General features: G+C 35.7%; 2 protein-coding genes and 1 long non-coding RNA gene across 5 annotated transcripts in view; 2 read left to right on the forward strand and 1 right to left on the reverse strand.

The window, feature by feature from the left end:
* LOC123684007 (insulin-like peptide receptor) overlaps positions 1-24587 on the forward strand; it is an 81989-nt gene that overhangs the window by 45266 nt on the left and 12136 nt on the right. For both annotated transcript variants that reach the window (XM_045623086.1, XM_045623084.1), the window contains exon 2: positions 22617-22788. In XM_045623086.1, the coding sequence (XP_045479042.1) occupies positions 22617-22788 (172 nt within the window). The remainder of the gene's footprint in view (positions 1-22616; positions 22789-24587) is intronic.
* On the forward strand, positions 7361-7696 carry LOC123684011. The gene is made up of 2 exons (XR_006748090.1): positions 7361-7452; positions 7506-7696. It is a non-coding gene; the product is annotated as an uncharacterized LOC123684011 (long non-coding RNA).
* On the reverse strand, positions 11975-15746 carry LOC123684009 (UDP-glycosyltransferase UGT5-like). Of its 2 annotated transcripts, none has more exons than XM_045623091.1 (4): positions 14869-15746; positions 12775-13000; positions 12411-12630; positions 11975-12278 (listed from the first exon to the last, which is right to left on the reverse strand). In XM_045623091.1, the coding sequence occupies exons 1-4, from the start codon at positions 15679-15681 to the stop codon at positions 11990-11992; spliced, it is 1548 nt and encodes a 515-aa protein (XP_045479047.1). In that variant the 5' UTR covers positions 15682-15746; the 3' UTR covers positions 11975-11989. The 2 variants fall into 2 exon arrangements, with proteins under 2 accessions (XP_045479047.1, XP_045479046.1); XM_045623090.1 differs by lacking the exon at positions 14869-15746 and adding an exon at positions 13312-14186.

A 24587-nucleotide genomic window follows, 5' to 3' on the forward strand; every position in this document is an offset into this window, starting at 1 on the left:
ACAAATGTGAGTTCGAAATTCGGCTAGATAGAGATATTCAATTCTCACACAGCTAACTGATTTTTCGTAGACCTCACAGTTTTCAAGAAATTTGAACCCGAAATTTGGGAAAAATTAGTAAATATTGAATCTTTATCGAAGAATAGTTATATCTCCTGAAATATTCATAACAGACCCCTCAAATAAAAACGTTTTTCAAAGATCGAGTTCCGATCTAAAACATACTGCGGTTTCAAGGGCGTAGCTCAAGTCCAGGAGAAGTTGCAGCCTTGGGAATATTATCAATTTTTTTCTCGAAAATTTCAGATTTTTACCTATAATTTCTGAAATAATGTACTGATCGCCCAACTGCAAGCATTTTCGTAATCTACATAGTATAATCAATCAATAAAATGATACAATATTGCCATGAAGGAATTTTTATTCTTTTCCAATTTTCTAAGGGTTCGGTATGGAAAATTTTACGAAAATATTTGGACACAAAATTTTTCAGGTGAGATCGAAATTCGGCTAATCGGAGATCGTCAATTCTGTCACCGCTCACCGATTCTTCGTAGAGCTCACGGTTTTGAGGAAATTTGAGCTCGAAATTTTGGAAAAAATTGAATTTCCCCCCAAAAATCGTTATATCTCCTGAATTATTCGTCACAGAACCCTCAAATAAAAACGTTTTCAAAAATCAAGTTCCGATATAAAACATACTGAGGTTTCAAGGGCGTAGCTCACGTCCAGGATAACTTGCAGCCTCGGGAATATTATCAATTATTTTCTCGATAATTTCAGATTTTTACCTATAATTTCTTAAATAATGTACTGATCGCCCAACTGCAAGCATTTTCGTGATCTACATAGCCGAATCAATCAATAAAATGATACAATATTTCCATGAAAGAACTTTTATTTTTTTTTCAATTTTCTAAGGGTTGGGTATGGAAAATTTTACGAAAATTTTTCGACAGAAATTTTTCAGGTGATATCGAAATTCGGCTAACCAGAGATCGTTAGTTCTAGTACCGCTCACCGATTTTCCTTATATCTCACAGTTTCGAGGAACTTTGAACTAATTAGTAATTCGGGAAAAAACAGTAAAAATTAGATATCTATCCAAGAATCATTTCATATCCTAAATTATTCCTTACACACCCTTTAAATAAAAGCGTTTTTCAAAGATCGAGTTCGGATCTAAAACATAGTGAGGTTTCAACTGCGTAGCTTTCGTACAGGAGAAGTGGCAGCCTACGAAATGTCACCAATTTCAATTATGCTGACACACAGACAGATAGAAACGAAGCCAAAGTTGTTCAGGATAGTCCGAAATTCATTTTGCGGAAAGCAACCATCTTTTACATCCCAAAAGTGATTCCTGTACCTTCCTTAGACGCGAAAGCAATATGCGTTCACCATTTTCGTAGCCATAATAAAAATAGAAAATATTCATTCGCACGAATATCGAATAGTCATCTTCTTATCGAACTGCATGCAATCACTTCATACTATAATGTTTTCCCCTCATATCATAATGGATCAGTCAATATCCTTTTCACTGACGTACGCATATTACTTGAAAACACAAGCTTCTGCACAGTATAATATCAGCTATCCATTCATAATAACACTCAAGTACAGTATCTTATCTGAAGGATATCTTTACAGACGCAGTATGTCGATGTTATCCATAATAAATCAATCAAAAATGTTGAAAGCAAACTAAGGGTGAAAACTGATATCTCATTCATGAAATTAATATACTTGATATTGTGGGTTTGGAACAGCGGTAGTCTTTTATCTTCCCCTGGGAACAGGTAATGGGTTGGGCCATAATTATGCGCTGAAGAAAAAAATTCAATACTAATGTTTTTTAGCCGTGTGAGAAGTTTCAATGGTTGTCTATGATTTGACAGTTGAGAATGTCAAATGTGTTGATATTTCTGTTCAGTAAGGTTTGGTCATAGAGTAATAAACTTAGAGGAAGTAAAGGGTGTTTTTTTTAGAGCTATAGAACTTTAAAATGCAATAAAACAACGATGGATTATTCGATTGACATGAATTTCATTTATCCGCAAGATAATCTTGTGGCATTACATTTTGAATATGATTTCTGGCATATGACTGCCACGGCTGGCTCGTATGTAGTCCAATCTGGACGTCCAATTTGCGATGACTTTTTCCAACATTTGTAGCCGTATATCGGCAATAACACGGCGAATGTTGTCTTCCAAATGGTCAAGGGTTTGTGGCTTATCCGCATAGACCAATGACTTTACATAGCTCCACAGAAAGTAGTCTAGCGGTGTTAAATCACAAGATCTTGGAGGCCAATTCACAAGTCCAAAATGTGAAATTAGGCGGTCACCAAGCGTGTTAGTAATCATGGCTCTATACCGATCACCATTGACTGTAACGTTCTGGCCATAATCGTTTTTGAAGAAGTACGGACCAATGATTCCACCAGCCCATAAAGCGCACCAAACAGTCAGTTTTTCTGGATGTAATGGTGTTTCGACATACACTTGAGGATTAGCTTCACTCCAAATGCAGCAGTTTTGTTTGTTGACGTAGCCATTCAACCAGAAGTGCGCTTCATCGCTAAACAAAATAAAATGGCCGTAGTGCGTGATACGTATTCCGCACAGAACCATTATTTTCGAAATGAAATTGCAATATTTGCAAGCGTTGTTTAGTCGAGAGTCGAGAATTGCCAAACCAAACTGAGAATAAATCACTTGACAGCTGTTAAATCGGTCGCCATCTTGAACAGTAATGCCAACTTGAAGTTATATACCTCGAAAAAAACACCCTTCAAATGCAATTTTCACATGTCTGATAATACTGAATTCCACAAATTATTCAGTGGGCTCATAATGAACAATTTGGGACAATTTATGAAAAGTGAATTCTACAATGAATTGGAAGAAGCAGAAATTGAAATGTTGCTACTTAAAAGTGGAGTGAAATCGTTGAATTCAGAAATGAAAACATATCAGTGATAGGTTTCACTCAGTTCTCAAGTTTCTCCACAAAGAACGCGCTTTTTGTTCTTATGTCCCATAGTGAATCTACGTTTCATATTTACTCAAAATATATAGAAATAAATACCTAAATATATCAGAAATTCAGAAAACAAACGTCAAGCGCGCCAAACGACGTGAAACAACCGATGACACTAGGAGAGCAAAAGTTGCCAAACCTTGGATTTCAGCAGGTAGATACAGAAAAAAATATATATTCTGCTTATTATAAATTCGACAATTAGGTAAAATATCGGATTCCAAATATTCAAATTTGCATATTTAATCGGGAATCACTGAAATAAATATATTTCATTCAATATAATATACATTCATAAAGAAATTGTAAAATTGTGGATTTGAATATATATCACAATCCGACAACGTAATCTAACCATATTGGAGACACGTAAAAATTGCGTATACTCCCTATATCCATGTTTATTACTCTATGAATTCAACCGTCCTCTATAGAGTAAATATACCGCAATCAAAATTCAATTTCTATGGACCTACTCTTATGAATCTTTTGTTGACTTATCTTACTAAAAAACCCGAATTCATCAATAATTCTCTGCTATCGAAGCTCCTTATCGATAACGGTCTATCGTAGTTACGACAACAACAATAATATCTAGGCAAATAATTTCGTATTGCTAAATAACAATGGCTAGAGATATGGTACGTAATAGATTCCATGAGTTACTGCAATGCCACTTTATAGGCTGTAATAAACTTGTGTTATAATAACAACAAAAAACATTTTTATGGTCTAAGCTATTAAATTACGTGGTTTGTACTACTTGCAGTGCAAAAATAGAATTTATAGCTAGTTTCAAGGCACGTTCTTCTGGTAATTGGCACTAGCATTGTCGAAGATAACCACAACATCGTAAGTGTAAATTACCAACAATAGTTCTACGATTTTCAAAGCACATCCTAGATGTCGAGCCTGATTTCGTACAAGATCATAGCTTCTACAGATTTTCCCCATCATTTTCCATTTTCTTTTATGACTGAAACTGGTAGAACACCCCTATGTAACACTTCAAGTCCTGGGCCTAACTAATAACGTGTGTTTTTTTTTCGAGGTATATAACTTTAAGTTGACATTACTGTCCAAGATGGCGAACGATTTAACAGCTGTCAAGTGATTTATTCTCAGTTTGGTTTGGCGATTCATCATGAATAGACTCACGCCTGAACAACGCTTGCAAAGAGTGCAATTTCATTTCGAAAATAATAGTTCTGTGCGGAATACGTATCGCGCACTACGTCCATTTTATTTTGTTTAGCGATGAAGCGCACTTCTGGTTGAATGGCTACGTCAACAAACAAAACTGCCGCATTTGGAGTGAAGCTAATCCTCAAGTGTATGTCGTATCCAGAGAAACTGACTGTTTGGTGCGCTTTATGGGCTGGTGGAATCATCGGTCCGTACTTCTTCAAAAACGATGATGGCCAGAATGTTACAGTCAATGGTGATCGGTATAGAGCCATGATTACTAATTTTTTCATTCCTGAATTGAACAATCATGATGTCTAGGAGCTGTGGTTCCAACAAGACGGCGCAACATGTCACACAGCTCGTGCCACAATCGATTTATTGAAAGACACGTTTGGTGACCGCCTAATTTCACGTTTTGAACCAGTGAATTGGCCTCCAAGATCTTGTGATTTAACACCCCTAGACTACTTTCTGTGGGGCTATGTGAAGTCATTGGTCTATGCGGATAAGCCACAAACCCTTGACCATTTGGAAGACAACATTCGCCGTGTTATTGCCGATATACGGCCACAAATGTTGGAAAAAGTCATCGAAAATTGGACGTCCAGATTGGACTACATCCGAGCCAGCCGTGGCGGTCATATGCCAGAAATCATATTTAAAATGTAATGCCACAAGATTATCTTGCGGATAAATAAAATTCATGTCAATCGAATAATCCATCGTTGTTTTATTGCAATTTAAAGTTCTATAGCTCTAAAAAAAAACACCCTTTACATAAAAATTTCAGAGGAACGTTTGAGATTGCTCCACTCGCCCTGAAAAGTTGTGGAATCTTAAAAACGCTGAAGGGAGAGGAGTAGTTAAACTTTGGCAGATCACGAGGATGCCACGTGGTATAAACCCCTCTTAATTTCTACACTCAATCGATCCAATAACATTATGTTATATTCACTGTTGATGATTTTTCCTTTGTCAAGATTGACAATGAACAATGCACTTTCGAAAATACGAATGTCTGAACCTTGTAAGTTATTCTAAGGATTTTGGTCGTTTTGAACCCACTTTTGCACTCAGCTGATGCTCTCTTTGATTTAGGAGTGTGTAATGATGAATCCATGTTGCATTCACTGTCACATATCGACGCAAAAATCCAGTTTATCTGCTGAATATCCCTAAATAGCGGTTTGAATCGACCATGCGTTCATTTTGTCCTCAAATCCTCCATGAGTGAGTTAAACACTACTTTCGGCTCAAAACTCGAATATTACAGGCATTTGGGCTGAATAATAACCCTCTCTCACTCAGGACAAGCACGCAAAAACATTTTTTCAGCTTCCATTAAATGACTAATAGTTTTCTCTTGAAGTGCAGATTAAAAACCTAAACTTCTATAGAAACGATTTTTTCTAATTTTCGACCATACAACGAAAATACTGTACGTAAAATTCATGTCCCACATGTTATTATATCGAATTCATTTGGCGCATTTCAAATAACTCTGAAACTTTCACGAGAAGTGACACTGTCATAGCAAATTGGAAACAAAATTGAACGTGGAGAATATGAACATACTGCATGAATTTTAAACATGAAGTGCTCTATTTGAACAGACTTACAGTCTCGTAAATTAATTTATGGGATAGTGGAAAAAACCTGCAATGAAATAAAAATTACAGCGGGAGACCATCTGCTCTCTCTAATAGAGAGCAATTTAATTATGGGGTATAATAAATTTGAAATACGCAAATAATTTTCAGCTTGTTTCGTAATTAATTTTTTTTAGAATTCGTTCTCCAAAGAGATCGCTCTATCATTTCGTCATACGAAACATACGGCTTGATTCACCGATGACGAAACCGTGGTCAAATTATTTTCTGTCCGACAGTATACAGGGTGATTCACCGGGATGGCCTATTAGACGTTTATGGAAAACTAATCATATTTTTGAGCTGAAAATTTGCATATTGGGTTTTGAGACATTGATCTTTCTCCCTAAAATATTTTCAGATCTCTACAACTTCCGGTTATACCGGAAACAGACTACTACTTCCTTATTCCAAATAGCACACCCAGTATATTATTGCATCATTAGATAGATTTTTTGATGGCAATTTCGGCAATATGCCATACCTTGGGTAAAAATTCAACGTTTTATGAGTTATTGGGATTCTTATGAAAAAAAGGGTGGCGATGAGGAATCACTTTTTTTTGAATATTTCAACCGAAAGAGCTTTTTTCGAAAAAAAAATCGGTTTTTCCCCATTTAAAGTTCTTCCTCGATAACTCTTGAAGTATTCATTTTAGGTATAATATAATATATATTATATATAATATAATATAAGTAACTCCCACTATTTTTGGACGTAGTATCGCCTGAAATGATAAAAAATATAGGTTCTAATTTGAAAATCTTGAGTTTTAATGAATTTGAGTTGTCCAAGTTCATGATCCTCTTATAAACACCCTGTACATTTTTGGCCCAAACCGCGAACAGTCTTATAATACTACGTATTTGCGGAATCGAAAAAAAAAAAAAAATCTCGGAAAAAGCTCTTTCTGCTGCAATATTCGAAAAAATGTGAGTCCTCATCGCCTCCATGTTTTTCATGAGAATCCTAATAACACATGAACTGTGAGTTTTGCCCAAGGTATGGCATATTGCCGAAATTGTTACCAAAAAAGCTATCTAATGATGCAATAATATACTGGGTGTGCCATTTGAAATAAGGAAGTATTAGTCTATTTCCGGTATAACCGGAAGTTGTAGAGATCTGAAAATATTTTAGGGAGGAAGATCATTGTCTCAAACCCCGATACGCAAATTTTCAGCTCAAAATTATGATTAGTTTTCCATAAACGTCTAATAGGCCATCCCGGTGAATCACCCTGTATAAGATCCATTATTTCTGCATGAAACAAGGCTTTGATGAGCATAGTTAGAATGATCCGATTCAGGTCAAATATAATAATAATAATAATAATGTTTATTTCATGATTAGTCTACATTCAAAACAAAATACAGTCATTTTACAATGTAGGAAAATATTGAAAGAAAAAAAAGAAAATCGTGACATGAAACAAACAGAAATCAAATTTTCTCGAAGTTGAGCTCCCGGAGGATTAAACCTTGTGTGAGAATCAAAAAAAAAAAAAGTACAAGTTTAAAAGTCTTGACGTAATTTCCACGAATTCTCAACAGACGGCAGATTAAAGGTGCTACACGAGTAGACTGACGACTCCAGGACTACTGATTCGGTATGTTATAGGTGTTCTTTATGTCGATTATACTGGCTATGAAGTGTCTTGACTGACTCAGGATCCAACTTTTTATTTTCTTCTTAAATGCAGTCATTATACTAGGAATCTTCAAAACTTGAGGGATACCATTATAAACTCGAGGCGCAAGGAACAGGTGTGATCTCTGACCCTTCGTCCCACATGAGGTAGGCAATAATATGAGCTGTCCTCTATTTCTGGTGTCATGACCATGCTCATTGAAACTTGCAGACATAATGTTCTTCCTCTGGTGAACCGCAAGCGCCAGGAAAAACAACTGCCTCATATCCATTACAGCGGCAATCCTGAAGAGCTCGTCAGTTGGGAATCGATAGGGCTTGCTCAATATGATTTTCAAAATCCACTTCTGTGTTATTTTGAGCTTGTTTAAATGAGTTTTAACAATTCCTCCCCAGCCCAGCAAACCATAAGTCAAATGAGGCTGCACCAACACCAGATATAATGTTCTCAACAATTGGGCATAGCAAAACCTTCTGAGATTTTTAAATTTCTGTATCAGAGTTCTCAATTTATGGACTATTTTGTTAATTTGTTGTTTCCATCTAAGATGTTTGTCCAACACAACACCCAGGTATTTTACCGTGTCCGCTGAGTGTATCATGCAGTGATCGTCAACCACCAATGATGTAAAAGTGGGGCAAAATGCGACAGAGTTGCTGAAAGGAACGAAAACAGTTTTTTCTATATTCAGAGTCAAAATTTTAGACCGCAGGTATTTTGATATTAAGTTGAAGTCACTTTCTGCAAACATTTTCAATTCTTGCCATGTCTCCGCCTCCAGAAACATTGCGGTATCGTCCGCAAAAGAAATTATTCTTGACCTTGTCTCAAGTCCAAATAAGGAGTTCGTGTACAATAGAAACAGAATTGGGCCGAGAATGGTACCTTGGGGTACTCCAACAGTGACGGCAGTGAATGAGCTCAACGAATCCTCAATCTGAACGCATTGACTTCTCCCGGTCAAAAAACTTCTGAACCAATCCAGTGTATTCCCGACAAAACCATAGTCCTCCAGAGTTCTGAGCATCTCCTCATGATCGACCGAATCGAATGCCTTCGCTATATCGAGAAATATACATAAACATGGTTTAGATCTATCCAAACAGTCATATATCATAGATGTCAAATGCGCTATCGCGTCCTGTGTTGAAATTCCTCTCCGAAATCCATACTGCCGATCACTCAGGACATTACAGGCATCCAGAAACTTCATTGTTCTCTTGTGAACAACTTTTTCGAAAACTTTTGATAAGTTCGAGGTTAGAGATATAGGTCGGTAATTATTCATAAGCTGTTTACTTCCAGACTTAAATAGAGGTCTTATCAAGGCCGATTTAAATACCATCGGAAATTGTCCACTTTTTATTGAGAGATTTACAAGGTGTACTAATGGCTTTACTATATTTGGACCAATATGCTTTAAGGTTATTGAAGATATTTGATCCAATCCGGGTGCTTTGTGTGATTTCAATTGACCTATCATCTCCAAAATCTCTGCTTCATTAGTCAACTCCAATACCATTTTTGAGTTATTCTTTCGGTTGGGTAATTTTTCAGTGTTTGTTGATCTTCTTCTTATTTCATCCACCAGCTTAGGTCCGATAGAAGCAAAATGACTGTTGAAAGCTTCCGCCACCTGCGCCGCCTCAATTATCTGCTCTGAGTCATTCACATTGATAATGATCTTTGGGTTTTCAGCCTTTTTATTCGATATCACCTGCCACAATTTTCTTGGATTCGCAGAATTTTTCAATATTTGTTTCTTGTAATAATCCATTTTCGTTATTCTTATTAGTTTTTCTATGTGGTTTTTGTACTGCCTGTATCTCCCAATCATGTCTATGCGCCGTTCTTTTCGATGAGTTGTTGCCATTTTGAGGGTAAATATCATTATGCCTCTCTCATGGAAGCTCTCGTCCCTATTGGCAAAAAATTGCGGCAGTCGATTTCCACAAGCCTTTGTTGACGCGAATTTTTCACCAGCAAAATAGTTCGCTATGGACAGGAACAGATGGTAATCACTTGGTGCCATGTCCATATGATAAGGTGGATGCATAAGAACTTCCCAACCAAGCTGTAGGGAAGCAGCTCATAATTCCCTGCCAATCCCATCAAACACACAGCAAAACCTTCCTGGCCGTAAATCCTAGCTTGGCTACAGTTTCCTTCAGCTCACCGCTTTTCGACCACGACCGTTTTCGCTTGACGTAGTGATCTACTTTTCATCACCAGTCTCCAACCGATTCATAAATGGGTCGATTTTGTTGCGATTCGCATATGGAAATTCGGTTTAAGAGATTTTTCGCGTTGACTCGTGTGGTACCCATATATCGAGCTTCTTCTTGAGGCCAGCCTCATGCAAATGGTTCCAAAAAGTTTTATGTGCAATCTTTAGCTCTCGGGCAATCGAAACTGTGCTCACATGTCGGTCAGACTCGACAATGTCCATAATTACAACTTATACAACTCTAGATAGAGATAACTAATGCCATCTATTAGAAAAATAATGTTCTTTTCACCACACCTAATACACGATAACTTTCATGTGGAGAGACTTAGAACTATTTTGCTTCATCTTTTTCGTTTCTACCTGCTGGGAATTTGAAATTCAATGAATTTCGCGAAGGTTTTTGCGTACTTAACTCCACTAATAAAACTCCTGAAGGTCATTAAGAATAATTATTAATTATCTTGAACGTAAATGTCGCGATACAAGTTTATTTCAACTATTTCCATCAGTACCGATATAGTGAATATTTTTGTATGACATTACTTTTGAAAGTGAATTACCCAATTATGGATTATATTTTTCATGAAATAATGTTTACCACGCCTACAATGTTAGGTTATAATCAACGTTTTAACATCGATTGTTCATTTCATTAAAATGGTTATTTGGTGCTCTCTTGATATAAAATTTCCAACAATTAATTCAGATTTGAAGTGCAGTATATCATCAAAGTTAAGGGAGTTAGGAGCTTGAAATTGGTGTTTTATATCAACATCCAAAATGTCAACTCTGTCGGTTCTGTGGTTACAGAAATATTGGGTATTTTTTAGATATTCTTCTTCAATATTCTATGGTTCTGATAAAGGGATAAATATGAAATTTCCTCAGAGTAATAAACATAGATAGAGGGAGCATATGTCATTTTCAGTAATCAAATTGTGTCCCCAACATGAACTATCAAATTCGACATGAAGCGCGCGGAAATGAAAACATATCAGTGATACGATATTTCACTCAATTCGCGAGTTTCTCCACCAAGAACGCACTTCTTATGTCCCATAGTGAATCAACGTATCATATTAACTCAAAAGTTATTGAAAAACTACTCAAATATATATCAGAAATTCAGAAAACAAACTTCAAGCGCGCCAAACGACGTGAAACAACAGATGACACTAGGAGAGCAAAAGTTGCCAAACCTTGGATTTCAGCAGGTAGATACAGAAAATAATGAACATTCTGCTCATTATAAATTCGACAATTAGGAAAAATATCAGACTCCAAATATTCAAAGTTGCATATTTAATCGGGAATCACTCAAATAAATATATTTCATTCAATATAATATACATTGATAACGATATAGTAAAATTGTGGATTTGAAAATATCTCAATCCGACAACGTAATCTAACCATATTGGAGACACGTAAAAATTGCGTATACTCCCTCTATTTATGTTTATTACGCAATGATTCGGAGAAAAGATGCCCAACACATCTCCAAAGTCAGCCTGAAATTTCGTTTTTTGAAACTTTTAATGCCCAGCGACACAGGTGAACATGCTCTAATCGTGTTCAATCAAAGGCTATATCTATTATCAATATTCAGACTTTACTCTAGTGAATATTCAAAAACGTCTCACTCAACAGAATACGAATAGATCAATAAAAAAAAATTGGCATGAATTGATATTACCTGTATTTTTCCGTGAACATATTACGTCTCAACCATAATCATATATATATCTAAATGTGATAATTTATTGCTGAAGTGGTCATGATGACCCAAAGTGCAATGAATCCTTGCCAAACTGAGTTTTAATGATCAACTTAACGATACATCAGCTCTTGTAATTCTGGCATTTCCTGAAGTTAATAATGTTGTGAGTTTGCCAAGTTTGCTGCGATAATTTGCCTGCCTATTATTTGAACCCGGTGTATATTACTTGTATTGTGTGAGTAGGAGAAGGTTCCAAGATAATTTTCCATGTACACGTATGATGTATGGGTTTCGTAGTAATAGTGCGTAAGCAGATTACACATATGTGATGTGTGGTTGAATAATAGATATAACAAATTTTATCTTGTTATGAGTACCTGCAGTATGATTCTGATGAAATCAGTGGTCTCCAATAGGAGAATGACTGAAGAAGCGCTCAAAAGCTTCTGAAACCAAGACTCTAGTAATAAAAGTAGTAAAAACCAAGGCAGTGATGCAGTGATTTATTCTTTTTTCTTCTTAACTATGAAACAATTAAATAATTTTCGTACAACATTCACTAAACTTAAAAAGAGATACTTTGTTAGTTTGTACATCACGTATGCACAAATAGCGAGGACTGCAATAACATCTAAAAAGTAATACTGATAAAGAGGTATATCAGCTGATGGACTCCTCAAGTGCTGTGTACCATGTCGCAGTACGTATTCTGTCCACCAAACAGCTTTTTCAAGACCTTTCATTGGCTGATCCTTCGAGATAGCTGATAGTTTGTCGATATTCTTCTTGTATCTGTAACAGGAAAAAAATGGATTATCTTTTCTAGTTTCGAATTTTCCAGCATGATGGAATGGTGATTGACAAATTGACTTGTTGAGGAGATTTTCTGTTTGAGAAGACTAAGTAATTCTAATGTTTTCTTACATCGGATTCTCCAGAACTTCCTTCAGGGCCGCTTTCAAAGTTTCTTTAGTCATTTCTTTGGGTGACAATTTCAAGCCAAACTTTTTATGTGCCATTTTGTTGACGTTATTGTTTTGATCCCCGTAGAATGGCATTCCCAGCATTGGTACTGCGCTATCTATGGCTTCTTCCATAGACTGCAAGCCTCCCTGTGTTATGAAAGCCTTCAGATTGGGATGGCCTGTAAAACCAAATAAATTTAGTGGAATATATGGAGATATCTCATAAACTGAAGTTTGAGAGTGAGAATCACAAGCTTTAAGCCTCTGAAAGTTCTCACAGAAGGCTAGAGATATAAGGACATAAACAATTAGATATAACTTACGGAGAACGTCTTGCTGTGGTAGCCATTTTCTTATTTCCACATTTTTGGGTTTGTTTGCTATATTCACTTCATCGAATTTCCAAAGGATCCTCATTGGTGCCATATCCTTAAACACACTAGTGAATATTTCTTTTTGTTCGGCTGATAGGTAAGCACTGTTGACTGTTGTTCCGAAGCTTACGTAGATACAACCATGTTTTGATTCATCCAGATATTTCTGTAAGTCCTGTAAATAAAGTATATATTCAATAAGTTTCATTGTTATTCAAGATTTATTCTTTCCACGCATTTATTAGAATTTCACTGACGAAGTTAAGAAATGCAACAAGTTTCAAAAAAACTTGATAAAACGTATATATTGAACACTCTATTCATGTGGATGTAGCATCTGCCTTGACATAAATATGCTTCTTTAGACATATGTGTTCACTTATATAAAAGACCTTGAAAAAATCTCCATTTCTCTCTGGCAAAGAATCTATTATCTTCATGAAAAGGTTTGCAATAGGAATTTTGAGAAAAATTGAAAAATCTAACCCTAGGTAATTCTCGAGGCTTGTTTAGATGTAGACCTCCCCCTAAATTGATGGTGACAGGTGTCATCGGTCTACTAGGGAAGAACACAGGATTTGCATTGACAAACAGCATACTCATAGTTCTCCACATCTCATCAGTGGAAGGCAAATCATTACCAATTAACATCTTCACGTAGTCATCGGTGAAAGGTGTGAAAACAAATTTGAATACCGCTTCACCCATAACCATTATAAACGTGCTCAAAACTCTGTCTTTCAGAGTCATTTTCTCTCCAAATCCAGCATCTGCGCTGGGATAAAGTGCAGGATGCACAGCGTTGCCAACTGCAGCATGAACGCTGGAATAAGTGTCCATAGAAGTCAAACCAATGAAGGGACACTTGAATTTATAACTAAGAAGTGGCCAGCCTGGCTGAGCTAATTCTACCAACATCAGATCGAAAGTTTTGTTATTCTCCAGCATTTCTAACAGTCCAGGATGTGTGAACTGGTAGTCCATGTTGGACCTCATCAAATCCTTGAAGGACAAAAGTGCTTCGAATATGTTCAGTCCTTTCTTGAGCAAGTTGTTGAAGCTGTTCTTCTCGAAGACTTCATAAGCGCCATGGTAGTCTATCTGGGTTATGTTTTCATTGGGATCCATCAGATCTGTTGTGATCAGAGTTATTTTGTGGCCTTTCTCGGCTAATTTGATCCATAAAGGCCTGAATGTTGCTTGGTGGCTGAAGAATGGTGATGGTATCACTGCTAATATGTTTGCACATCTCGCGAATTCACAAACACTAACGAAAAGAACGATGAACAGTAGAATTCGCATAATTTGTCCTGTTTCTACACCAACATGTATTCATGTAATAAATCCATGCGTTTTTCTTGAGTAGGTTTTCTGATTTGTCCCCTCCAAAAAATGTTTTATCTGTGATACGAAAATTACTATTCTACATTGTCATGAACGTAGATATAAATATAAATGGAGAGCAAACAATGACTAGAAGATTTCAATGCCAATCATCATCGCAATTCTAAATATTTGGGAGAGGGAGAAACTTACTCAGCAGAGTCATTAGAATCACTGGGGTTCCCAAATTTGTAGACTCTACGCAATTTCACGGTTATCAGTAAAAATAGAACGATGCAGTTTTCTCTACAGGGTGCTACTAGATCAGGTCTCTTCGGGACACCCTGTACATCCTGAGACGAAAATCCCTACAATCTAATGCTTGGCATCATCTAGGGCTATACATATTCAATGTGTACAAGGTCATAAAAGAACTCATCTTAGTTTTCTGAAGAAGCAGAGTCAATCTCTTACTTTTTGTAAAAAATAGATAATGACAGCTGTTTTGTATTGGGTATACGTCCATTAGTGTTAGTTTTAACATAATGACTCAAGTTCAAAGACTTCAAAATCACCAAGTTGGTACTTTGATAAGTGTATTTTTTTCCCAATACAAGCCTACTACTAACCAAAGGTTTGAAGACGAATACAACAATCTCATTAGGTTAAATATACACAACTGATATAAGTTTACAATTATATTAAGAAAATTTTCCCTACCTTCTCTAACTTCTTGGGCTCTTTCAAATGCAGACCTCCTCCCATGTTGACAGTCACTGGCGTCACTGGTCTTGGTGGAAAAAATATAGGATTGGAATTGATGAAGATCATACTAACATTACTGAAGACATCTCGAACATCGGGAAGGTCCTTATCAATATAAGTTCTAGCGTATTTATTACCGATATAACTCATTGCATTGTTGAGTACTAGCTCGCTCATCACAACAAAAGCTGTACTTGCAAGCCTGTCTTTGAGTGAGGGATTTTCTCCTATTCCCAAATCAGCATACGGGTAAATCGCAGGATGTATAGCATTGCCAACTGCAGCGTGCATGTTCTGATGGCCATCCATGGTGCTCAAACCGATGAAAGGACAGCCAAATTTCACGCTCAGTAAAGGCCATCCTGGCATTAGAAGCTCCACCAGCATGAGATCGAATTTCTTCTTGCTGTTCAAGAGTTCCATCAGGCCTGGATGGTTGAATTGATACGTCATGAATTCGTCAGAGGCATTGATGAATTCCAAGACGATGCTAAACAAGTTGTAGTTACTTTTGAGGACCCCTCCTATCTTGTTGTTCATTATTGTATAGGATCCGTTGTAATTTATTTGTGTGATGTTCTCATTGGGCTCCATTGGATCTGTTGTGATCAATGTTAATTTGTGGCCTCTTTCAGCCAGTTTGAGCCATAAAGGTCTGAAGGTTGCTTGGTGGCTGAAGAATGGTGATGGTACGACTGCCAAAATTTCTGCACATCTCGCAAATTCACTAACACTAACGAAAAGAATTAAGGAAAGAAGTATTCGCATTGTCGATCGTTTGAAACTTTTCCTTGCTTCTACCTTGTTGTTGTTGTATTGGATAATACTGAGATGTATTATTCAATAAGTTTGTCCCCTCCAAAAATCTCCCAAGGTTTATCTACGATACGAAAATGATTATCTATTTTTTAAAGTCATCAATGTAGATATAAATACAATGATTCCGTGATTTCAGTTATCTATGCCAATCATCCTGTATGAATTTCACAAAAATTCATCAAGTCAGAGCACTCACTTGGTTTCAGCTTTCAAGAACTTGTTCGTTCATGCATATATTGCTTAATCTGTTGATACGATCCTCTTGAAAATCTGTACTAACAATGTGGTAATTATTTTACATATGCAAACTGAATTTCAACCTCAGGGTAATAAACATAGATAGAGGGAGCATATGTCATTTTCAGTAAGCAAATTTTGTCTCCAACATGAACTTGCAAATTTGACATGAAGCGCGTGGAAATGAAAACATCAGTGATACAATATTTCACACAATTCGCGAGTTTCTCCACAAATGACGCACTTCTTATGTCCCATAGTGAATCAACGTTTGATATTAACTCAAAATATATTGAAATAAATACGTAAATATATCAGAAATTCAGAAAACAAACTTCAAGCGCGCCAAACGACGTGAAACAACCGATAACACTAGAAGAGCAAAAGTTGCCAAACCTTGGATTTCAGCTGGTAGATACAGGAAATAATAAATATTCTGCCTATTATGAATTCGACAATTATCAGATTCCAAATATTCAAATTTGCTAATTTAATCAGAAATCACTCAAATAAATTTATTTCATACAGTATAATATACATTCATAACGATATATAGTAAAATTGTGGATTTAAAAATATATCACAATCCGACAACGTAATCTAACCATGTTGGGGACATGTAAAAATTGCCTATATTGCCTCTATTGCCTCTATCTATGTTTATTACTCTATAATATTTCAGTAACAACATATAACAGATTTTACCAAGTTGAAATTTTGCGTGTATAGAATAGCAATTCCAAGCTCCATTATAATACGCAAAATCTCAACTTCAGAATCTCAACTGGGTCGGATCTGCAGTAACTGAGATGAGTATTTTTCCGGATATTCTTTTCAAATTTTCTCTGGTTGTGTTGACGCGATGAACATAAAATTTTCATGGAGCTTGAAATTTATGTGTCTACATCTGAATGTATAATTTCATCATGTTATTGCAAGAATACAAAATCACTCGATACAATGTAAATTTGAAACGAGAGCAATTTAAGAATACTTGGATTATTACTTTGAGAACAGTTTTCTCTTCGAGTTGAATGTTGATTTAGATAATTTTATTTTTTTATCGGTTTATACCACAATTTTGTTGAAATTGTATTTCCCTACAAATATGATAAATGTATGTACACATTTGTGTATTTCTAATTTAGAGGTACAGAGGGATATGAGAGGTTCCTTGGTTAATTTTTAGAGAAGAATGTCCTGCCAGTTCCAGTGTTCCACCAAAAAAAAAGTTCTAGAGGAAAATAGCGGGCACTGTTCCAGAAAAAATATGGCCCTGTAAATTTGCACTCAAAATAAATATGTATATCATATAATGAAAACTTATGGTTTTTTCTTGAACAGGGTAATTGTTTAAACATTATTTCTTGAACAACACGGATAGAATACAATTTCGCAATCCTGGGGTGAACAATCGTGTCCAAGGGTGATAAACAGGACTCTATTCCACCTGATTTATGAAGTAAAACTTTGTTATAGGTCTGTTCATGAATTATTCAGTCGATTATTTCCATTTAGAAAAGTTTTCACGCCTTAATGAACCAATTACATCATGCCACCGTTAACATTAGGCCGAATTGTTGTGATTATTCAAAATGCGTTCAGTCAATCTGCAGTGGTTACAGGACATGAACAAGATTCGATGCATGTTGGCGTGTTCACCCTTTATTGCTGAAAATACGTAACCGTAACCAATCAGTTGTAGGTACCGATGCTAATCGGTTTGTAGTTATTGAATTAATTTCATGAATGAACTATTCAACACACATAATTGCAGGATTTTACTTGTGAATATCAATGTTGTATGTGATAAGTAACCAACAAATTTCTATAGGAAATTGTTTGTTTGGTATTGGCTGTAATTGCTTTCGACTTGAAGAACATAAGGATCTATGAACTTCGCTGACAGGTTTTCTCCCTTTTTTCAAAGTAAATTCCCAAAATTTGGAAGCATTGTTGTGGTATTAAACGGTTCATGATGAATTACCAATCCTTACTGAATAAAAAGATCATCACAATTTGATATTCTCAAGTAAGATGCATAAAAAACCTGGTGTGTCTACTTATACCTGTAAAACTTCAGACAAAACAGGAGATTTTTCATATTTATACCTACTTGATTTCGAGGGATCGCATCTGTTTCAGATGGCGCATACAGCGTTTATATTTGACATTTCTCTCGATTCTCGTCTCTCGCGACCTTTGACTATAGAACGATAATATTTTGTATTCTATGCTCGTAACAATGTTCTATACTCTGTCATTATATACCATTCATTTCATTAAAAATTCGATAAGAACTGAATTGTAATTTATTGTGAAAGTTTGTAACTAAAATCAGTATTTCGTTTTCAAACGGCGCCAGACAGATAATAGGAATTCAAAAATTTCTGAAAGGCGCAACCTTACAGATCTCTGGTGAAGCAGAACACCAAAGCAACAGGTGGATATCTCAAAAAGTCTGAAACAAAATCGAATTATTACAAACACCAGGGATTCTATGCATCTTATTCCCAATAGTCAAATCATAGACAACAACTAAGATGCATAGAATCCCTGGTGTGTGTATTAATTCGATTTTGTTTTAGACTTTTTGAGATATCCACCTGTTGCTTTGGTGTTTTGCTTCACCAGAGTTCTGTAAGGTGGCGCTCTCCAGAAATTTTTGAATTCCCGCTATCTGCCTGGCGCCATTTAAAAATGAAACTTTCATTTTGGACTTTACAAACTTTCACAATAAACTAAAATTCAGTTCCTATCGAATTTTTGATGAAATGAATGGAATATAATTACAGAGTATAGAAGATTGTTACAAGCATAGAATATAAGATAATGTTGTTCTATACTAAAGGTCCCGAGAGCTGAGAATCGAGAGAAATGTCAAATATAAACGATGTATGCGCCATCTGAAACAGACGCGATCTCGCGAAATCAATTAGGTATAAATCAGAAAAATCTCCCGTTTTGTCTGAAAAATTTACAGGTATAAGTAGACACACCAGCTTTTCTATGCATCTTAGTTTGTTACTCTGAGTAGGTACATTCTCAATAGTCAAACCATAGACAAAACCATCGAAACTTCTCATGCAGTTAAAAAAACAGTCGTTATTATTGAAGAACGCATAAATACGATGCTTCCTTATTCCTAGTCATAATGAATTCCCAGCTTTTGTCTACGCAATCAGTCTACCTTCGAAATCGTGAATTCATTTTCACCTGCTTTGTTGCCTTGAGACTCGGATAAATTTATATCAACAAGGAAATGAGGTAAAAGACCCATCAGTTATTTATCAATTTAATTGGGTCCCTGACGACTACTACTCATCGGTAAGCTTACATTTTTGCATAATTAAAACACGGTTTCCTTTGTTGAATGCACGAATTAAATCTTTTCGACATCTCTCTGGGCGTTTTTTACTTATTGGATTTTCATTGTGGGATTTGATCGGAACATTCCTTGACGTCTGGTCAATTTTTTTTCGAATATGCAGGAAACGGTTCTCGATGTTGTGTCTCGAATAGAATTTGGGTTGTGCAAGTATACTAAGAATCACATATCTTTTGAATTTTTAATTCTTGAGTGGAAACGTACAGTCGTTAGATTTCTACCAATCTGAAAGTGTCATTTCAGGTTAAATTTAGTAGTATAGCGGACATTTTAATTGGAGCGATAATTCAACTGGTGATAATTTTCCTAGGAGAAATTTGATGACTCAAATTTATACATACTTTAGATTCTGATGTAGTAAGTTATGCGTCAAACTATAGGAAAAGAATTTGTTCCACTTTAGTTTACTATTCCCGATAATAAAGGGTGTTTTTTTTAGATCTATAGAACTTTAAATTGCAATAAAACAACGATGGATTATTCGATTGACATGAATTTTTTTTATCCGCAAGATAATCCCGTGGCATTACATTTTAAATATGATTTCTGGCATATGACCGCCGCCACGGCTGTCTCGGATGTAGTCCAATCTGGACGTCCAATTTTCGATGACTTTTTCCAACATTTGTGGCCGTATATCGACAATAACACGGCGAATGTTGTCTTCCAAATGGTCAAGGGTTTGTGGCTTATCCGCATAGACCAATGGCTTTACATAGCCCCACAGAAAGTTGTCTAGCGGTGTTAAATCACAAGATCTTGGAGGCCAATTCACAGGTCCAAAACGTGAAATTAGGCGGTCACCAAACGTGTCTTTCAATACGTCGATTGTGGCACGAGCTGTGTGACATGTTGCGCCGTCTTGTTGGAACCACAGCTCCTGGACATCATGGTTGTTCAATTCAGGAATGAAAAAGTTAGTAATCATGGCTCTATACCGATCACCATTGACTGTAACGTTCTGGCCATCATCGTTTTTGAAGAAGTACGGACCAATGATTCCATCAGCCCATAAAGCGCACCAAACAGTCAGTTTTTCTGGATGTAACGGTGTTTCGACATACACTTGAGGATTAGAGCTTCACTCCAAATGCGGCAGTTTTGTTTGTTGGCGTAGCCATTCAACCAGAAGTGCGCTTCATCGCTAATGGACGTAGTGCGCGATACGTATTCCGCACCTAACCATTATTTTCGAAATAAAATTGTACTATTTGCAAGCGTTGTTCAAGCGTGAGTCTATTCATGATGAATTGCCAAACCAAACTGAGAATAAATCACATGACAGCTGTTGAATCGGTCGCCATCTTGAACAGTAATGCCAACTTAAAGTTAGCTACCTCGAAAATAACACCCTATATAATTTTAGAATTGTACGGGGAAAAATCTACAAATGATAATATTTGATACAGAGAAAGATTCGATATACAGAATGAGTAAGTCTGGAAAGCCTCAATTATCTCAGAAATTACTAGTTTTTTTATTACTCTAATGTGGTCATAGCCATGACAACAAAAAATGTTCAGGTGAGTTCGAAATTTGGCTAATTAGAGATCATCAATTCTGACACCGCTCACCGATTTTTCGTGGAACTCACAGATTCGAGGAAATTTGAACTCGAAATTTGGGAAAAAACATGAAAAATAGAATCTCTATCTAAGAATCTTCTAAAATATTGGTGACAGACCCCTCAAATCAAAACGTTTTTCAAAGATCGATTTCTGATCTAGAACATTAATAATTTGATCGAAAGATTATTCGATCATAGCCATCTGAATTCATTCTTCAACTTCGTCGATGAATAATAAATGTATATCGTATAACTACGAATTTATGTCATTTATGTATAGGGAATATTGCATGAAAACATTCAGTATATCTTAAGGTTTTTAAAAGGCAAAATATATACAATACACCTACTCATGAAAACAAGTACAAGAACACGATAAAAAGAAAGGATACCTTCTCGAAAATAAATATGTAGTGTATAATATTATCTCCTCTCAAATAAGAATGTCAACATTTGTAACAATAAGATGACCACTCAGCAATCCTAGTCTAATGACCCCATTGTTGATTGACATGCGTTCTTGTAAAACGATGATCAGTCGCAAAAGCACTTGTTTTAGTTTATTGTTTTCAATTATAAACATTCGACGAAAAAATTTAAATCCCCGCTGAAATTGTCAAATTTCACGCTTTGTAATGTGCAGACTTCAAAAAATGAACTAAACAATTTCTAAGCATCATAGAATAATACTGAATAAGAATTTTTCTTGTTCGTTACTTTCGAAACAAAGATTTTCATAATCAATTATACTTTATGGCATCGATATAAGTGCACTTCATTCAAGGATACAAAAATTCTGTAGCGATTGTAGAAGGATGTTTCAAGGATGTGCTGGCACACAGACCGACAGACAGACACTATACGAAAGTTGTTCAGGATGGTCTGGAATGCATTTTGCAATAATTCCAAAAGTGATCACAAAGCTGTCATTATTTCTGATCTGAAAATTTCTAGAATCTCTATCCTTTTGAGGAGTGAGCCTACGCTGGATAATATAAATAGAAACAAATGCGTCAACCATTATAACCTTTCTTTAGGTTTATTATTGAATGGAAGATAAACAAAATTATTTTTCACCATCTGTTTGAAAGAGGTGAGATAATCAGAATTTATTGGAAACAGCTGTCTGTATTTGTCTAGAAGGTAAACTATGAAGGAATCCTCCAAAAATTATTATAACCAATGTATCTCATTTTCCATTAGTTTTCTTTGAACGCTGTGGCCAAAATAAAGATAGCACTAGGATGTAGAATATAGTTAAGGTACGGGGTCGTTTAAATATGAAAATGAGCAAAGGACTGGCTTAAAAACTGGAGTTTTGGAGCATTAGTTCATTCATGAGCCAATTGCGCCCTTGAAAATGAATAATAAATAAATAAGCGCCGAAAAACTGCTCCATGACTGATATTTTTTCGTTATTTTTATTTCTGCATGAAACTTGACATAGGTATTCTATATGTATACATGCAATATCTCCACTCGTTTTTGTCTGTCAACCCGGAAATATTGGATATTTTTTTTTTTTAATTTGTCGTGAATTTTTTATGGTTCTGATGATATTTCAAATCAAAACTAAAAAGCTTAACACCGTTGATTTTGTAGTCACGGAAATGTTAGATGATTTTTTTCGATATTCTATGGATCTAATTTGGCAAGAGGCTTCAATAACATAGTGATTCTTTTTTTTTTCAGATCGGACTTCCCAACCTGAGACAGATACAACGAGGAAATGTACAAATTGGAAAATGCCCAGATCTCTGTTATGTCAGGACTGTGAACTGGACTGCTCTTGGAACTTCCCTGTCTTCTTATGCTGACGTTCCTGAATGCAAGGAGAAAGAAGAGTGCGATATAGAATGCAACGGTGAGAATAGTTATTTATAATACAAGTGCAGAAGGCATTGATATTCTTCCACGAGTTCAAAATTCAAAAACGAGCCACGAAGTGGCGAGTTTTGGAATGAACGAGTGGTAGAATGAGCCTTCTGTACGAGTATTATACATCATTTTATCTAATTCATTGCATTTTCATTGAAATTAATGAAATATTTCCATAAATATAATTTAGTGATTTTTGCATTGAAAAATGTTGGTTGGCAGAACTGATTTCTTTAAGGCAAATTGATGAATTGACAGATAAAGCCGTGGCGGAAAGTTCGGAGTACCAACATAGAATAATAAAATATAACCATGAAAACTGTGCGTTTCTGATATATTCTCGCACGATTTTGTTCTACAAGATGTGGAAGAATGAACGGAATAACCACAGAATTAGAGAAATAGATATACCGAATATTTTCAGCGCTGCTGTGTCTCCACTTCTATCAACAAGTATTAACAAATCAGATGTTTTGAATGCAATACAAGTTAAACCATTGCGTCAAAACTTAATTTGTATAATTATTTATTGTCGTTCGAATCGTCTCCCAATCAAATCTAATTCAATAAATTTAACAACTACAAGCGATGTCTGTAGTAAGATTATGGTGATTCACATGTTTTATTACATGTCATGGATACCTGGATAGAGATGTATGTTAATATTGCCATTGGCATGAAAATCTGCTTTCATTGCTTTCAATTATTTTATAGCTAATTACCAACACCGGCGGGTAATCAATGAAACTGGGTTTTCATCAACCCTAAGGGCTACAGCAGCATAGGTATTCTTGCTTCACTATATGACCCAAAAGACTTTAGTTTTTCCAACAGACTGCAAAATTTTTACCATTTTTGTAGTGAATTTTACAATTTCAATGCGTTATTGGAGCGTGTATCGTTCCATTTTTATCAATGGCGTAGTTTCACTTGTCAAATGTCAAAAAATGACAGCTCTGAAGGTGACAGCTGCCCAAAGAGCAGGCTATTCAAAATGAAACCTCTTATACGCTCTAGTAGTGATGACCTTTTTAGTTCTCCTGTCAGTGTTCGGAATCCAAACAAACAAATTGTCATTCAAATTAGTACGTTGTCGTTGAAGAAATTGGCTTATTTTGATAAATAAGATTATTTAAGGAACGATTTTACTATTAATTGATAGACAGAAGGAACGAGATTGATGGCTTTAAGTTCGAACTTGAAGTTCAACTAATACACACGGCTTTTTACAAAATCTGGAGAATGATATAGGATTCAAACTTACTGGTATTAACCTCGTTCCTGTCTGTCTATCAATTAATACTGAAATCGTTCCTCAAATACTCTTATTCATGAAAATAAGCTAATTCCTTCAACGACACCGTACTTATTTGAATGACAATTTATTTGTTTGGATTCCGAACACTGACAGGAGAACAAAAAATGTGTGACGTCACACTAATAGAGCGTATTGGAAGACCCTGTATCTAGAGACTATCTGTGGGCAAGGTAGTTCTATTAAAACGGTAGATCCGTTGGGCTAACAAGTTTCTATAATAACCTAAGACTCCATGTGGTCTAAAAGCAAGCCTTTTCATTCTAATAATGTATTCCACACACAGTATTGAGCGAAATACAGAAATTTCAGGGGAGCTAAATTTTCTTGTGATAATTTCAATGATTCATTATCAAAATTAATGAACCAACTCCTATCAGATTGTGTAACACTATACAGAATTAATTTTGCATATGTACAGAACAGCTATTATAATCAGAACTTACAAAGCAACATCCTTGAGCGTATGA

The sequence above is a fragment of the Harmonia axyridis genome, chromosome 7, assembly GCF_914767665.1.
Source record: "Harmonia axyridis chromosome 7, icHarAxyr1.1, whole genome shotgun sequence".
Taxonomy (NCBI): Eukaryota; Metazoa; Arthropoda; class Insecta; order Coleoptera; family Coccinellidae; genus Harmonia; species Harmonia axyridis.

What these genes read in the sequence shown, in the direction of transcription:
- LOC123684009 (XM_045623090.1), bottom strand. Translation starts at nt 14,127, where the DNA reads ATGCGAATTCTACTGTTCATCGTTCTTTTCGTTAGTGTTTGTGAATTC. An exon ending in AGCCTCGAGAATTACCTAGG is followed by an intron (nt 13,001 to 13,311) that starts GTTAGATTTTTC and finishes CTTTATTTACAG; the next exon opens with GACTTACAGAAATATCTGGA. An exon ending in GAAGTTCTGGAGAATCCGAT is followed by an intron (nt 12,279 to 12,410) that starts GTAAGAAAACAT and finishes TTCCTGTTACAG; the next exon opens with ATACAAGAAGAATATCGACA.